At 41.2% G+C, this 2,702-nt stretch overlaps 1 protein-coding gene across 1 annotated transcript in view; it reads right to left on the bottom strand.

Moving 5' to 3' along the window:
- The window catches only part of mtif3 (mitochondrial translational initiation factor 3), a 2,808-nt gene extending 638 nt beyond the window's left edge, over window positions 1-2,170 (bottom strand). Inside the window, exons 1-4 of the mRNA XM_020603869.1 lie at window positions 2,152-2,170; window positions 1,391-1,850; window positions 550-701; window positions 5-215 (exon numbers count right to left, since the gene is read on the bottom strand). Coding sequence (XP_020459525.1) covers window positions 5-215; window positions 550-701; window positions 1,391-1,847 — 820 coding nt within the window. The 5' untranslated portion in view covers window positions 1,848-1,850; window positions 2,152-2,170. The remainder of the gene's footprint in view (window positions 1-4; window positions 216-549; window positions 702-1,390; window positions 1,851-2,151) is intronic.
- Window positions 2,171-2,702: the final 532 nt, after the last annotated feature.

Genomic DNA, 2,702 nt, shown 5'->3' with positions numbered 1-2,702 from the left:
TTGCTAACAGGGGATGCGTTGCTCTCAGTGGACTTCGAAGTGGAGTCTGCAGACTGCGACACTGCGGTCTTATTCTTCTCTTTTTGTGACAGTTCCTTTGCTGACGGCGGTCTGATGACGCATGTGGCTGCTTTACCATCACGTATGGCCTTTGGCGTGGAAACAAATCCCACCATTACTTCCATCTTTTGCACTATCTGCTCTAGAGTTGTGACCTGTGGCAAGAAAACACACTTATTTATACAGTATATATAGAAACTTTATGTTTAATGTATGACCATGAAAATGTCCTCTAATGGACCATCCTAACTCCTTAAAGCAAAAATCAAGTGTGCAAATGGCAAAAGAAGGAGGTAAGGAGACAGTAAGAAATTTAAGAAAAGTGAAAGATAATCTTTCTAGTGTTCTCTAGGGAGTAAAATATGTCAACATTGTTTCTAAAAGTTTGTATTTCTGTACTGCAAATAACACTTAACAATTTGGTAATTTCAGGAACTGATACGAGTTGAGTAACCTCATTTGCTGATATTTGTGAGTGTGCTTCCTCACCAGGTCGACTGCAGGTTGTCCACGTCGTAACTGCAGAGTAATCCTGACGTGGTGCTTCTTCTCCACCCAGTTCTCCACTTGTTTCACTTTGGTGGTGAGATCATGAGATGCAATGCCAGATGAAAAGGTGAGCTCCTTCACCTGCACAGGAGCTGTGGAGAGAATACAGTCAGCAAGTTGTTTCACATACTAGGTTTACTGTAGATTGACCTGCCAAGCTGATTGGTTACTTCACAAAGTAAACAGGTTATGTTTTAAGAAATATTTTAAGTAGCTCCTAATTACAGAGCTACTAATTTGTACATTCAACGCTGCAACCAACAGCTACAGAGGTGAGCTATGGCCAAGGCTGGGTTACCGACTGACATCCCAGGGGCCTCAAAAGCTCCAAAAACACTAAATCCTACATATCCCATAATGCAACTCTTAATTCACAAATCACCTAAATACACATTTAAATGGTTGTTTTCAAAATGTCATTGCTTCATTGTGTAACATCCTATAACAGTAAAGATTATCAAATTAATAGCATCATCAGATGCCTGCATGTTATAAACTTCACACTCCAAATTTGCTTTATACAGTACATGTGTAGTTTCTGGTTTTAAATCTGTTGACATCATCTGGGTTATTTTTCAGACTTGACTAAACTACTCCAGAGCCACACAAGACATTATACAACTTGATTTCACTGACTTTTTATTTATGAGAAAACAAAACATCATGTTTGAAATCAAAGCAGTTCCTCTTTAAGTTTCTAGAGCACTCACATTCTTCTAACTTGTACTGTACATGTGTTAAACTGGAGCTTAATTTGGGTCCCTGCCCTGAAGCCACATACCTGCTTTTGCTTTCTGCTTCTCCCGTAATTTCAGCTGCTCTTCATGGATTTGTTTTCCGCTCATGAGCCGATAGACGGGAGGGTCTTTGTGTTCGCAGAGCAGCACCAGTTTTAGACCCTGCTCGTCCATAATTTTGATCACATCTGCACGGTGCATGGTGCCTAGGTTTTCGCCTGTCTCACCTATCACCTCTATGTGACGATGTGGGATCTTACGGCCAATGCTGCTGACTGTGGCACGAGCTTGGGGATCCTGCTTTTTCTTCTTGGGTGCAGGCGTCTGTTCTGCATCATCTACTACTGTGGAGAATGGAGACCATCTCCAGGAGACAGCAGTGATAGCTGATCTTTCGCTGTATTTGAGAAACCTCGATGCCAGTGTCCAGTGGCCAGGACTGCCACCACAGGCAGCCCGCACCATGTGGCTTAGCACCCACCTCACACAACCTGCAGACATATTCTAAATAAACAGAAAGGAGACAACTGAGATGCCAGGTGTGATGATGTGAAGCACTAAAAAGGCCATAAACAAATAAATATTTATTTCCTATCTGACGCTGCAGGTTAGACAGTTGTGAAATATTTTGCCAGTTTCCTTAGCACACACTTTATCCCAGCCTCCACTTAAAAGTCAGCAAATTAAAGGATGCCTTAGTTATCTGACACTCCACACAGCACACACGGCACAAGTAGAGACCTTTTCCAATTCGTCAGGATTCACTCAGTTATTCGGGATAAACTAAACCTACTTCATTACTTACTAGTGGACGTTTTATACCTATGTGGATGTCAACGGTGTTGGTTCACCCGACATTCTGACGATCGCTACTGCAATTGGTTAAACGCTTGGTGTAGCTAGAAGTCGAGTGTGAAAAGCTAATGTATAAGTGAAAGTTTAATTAGCAACGTTTTCCTGGATTGATTAGAAGTAGTTGGCCATTCGTGAAATCTATTGCTTTATATAAATCATGTGGGTGTGGAATCAACATATAAATACAATGGTATGATTTTAGATGACAGTAAGTTGTGTAACGTTATGGAAACTATGACATTTAAATGACTGAACTCTCAGTGTGTTGGTCACTTTGTACAAGCCCTACACGTACTAGTTCATCCTCTAAGGACACCGATGCACAAACACGTATGCAGGCATAAACGGTCATATTAGAGAAACACTAGTAATTAATACTACATTAGTAACGCCAGTAATTAAATTCCCCAGGTTTGCTTTCTGTTGTTGTGCTTTTTTTTACTCACTGTAGATCAGAATCTTTCATTCCTACCCTCAGCTGCCACAGGGTAACTGCAGTTA

This window comes from Monopterus albus, unplaced genomic scaffold, assembly GCF_001952655.1.
Source record: "Monopterus albus unplaced genomic scaffold, M_albus_1.0 scaffold63.1, whole genome shotgun sequence".
Taxonomy (NCBI): domain Eukaryota; kingdom Metazoa; phylum Chordata; class Actinopteri; order Synbranchiformes; family Synbranchidae; genus Monopterus; species Monopterus albus.
Note: the sequence above shows the minus strand (reverse complement) of the source record. Positions and strands in the feature narration are given on the sequence as shown.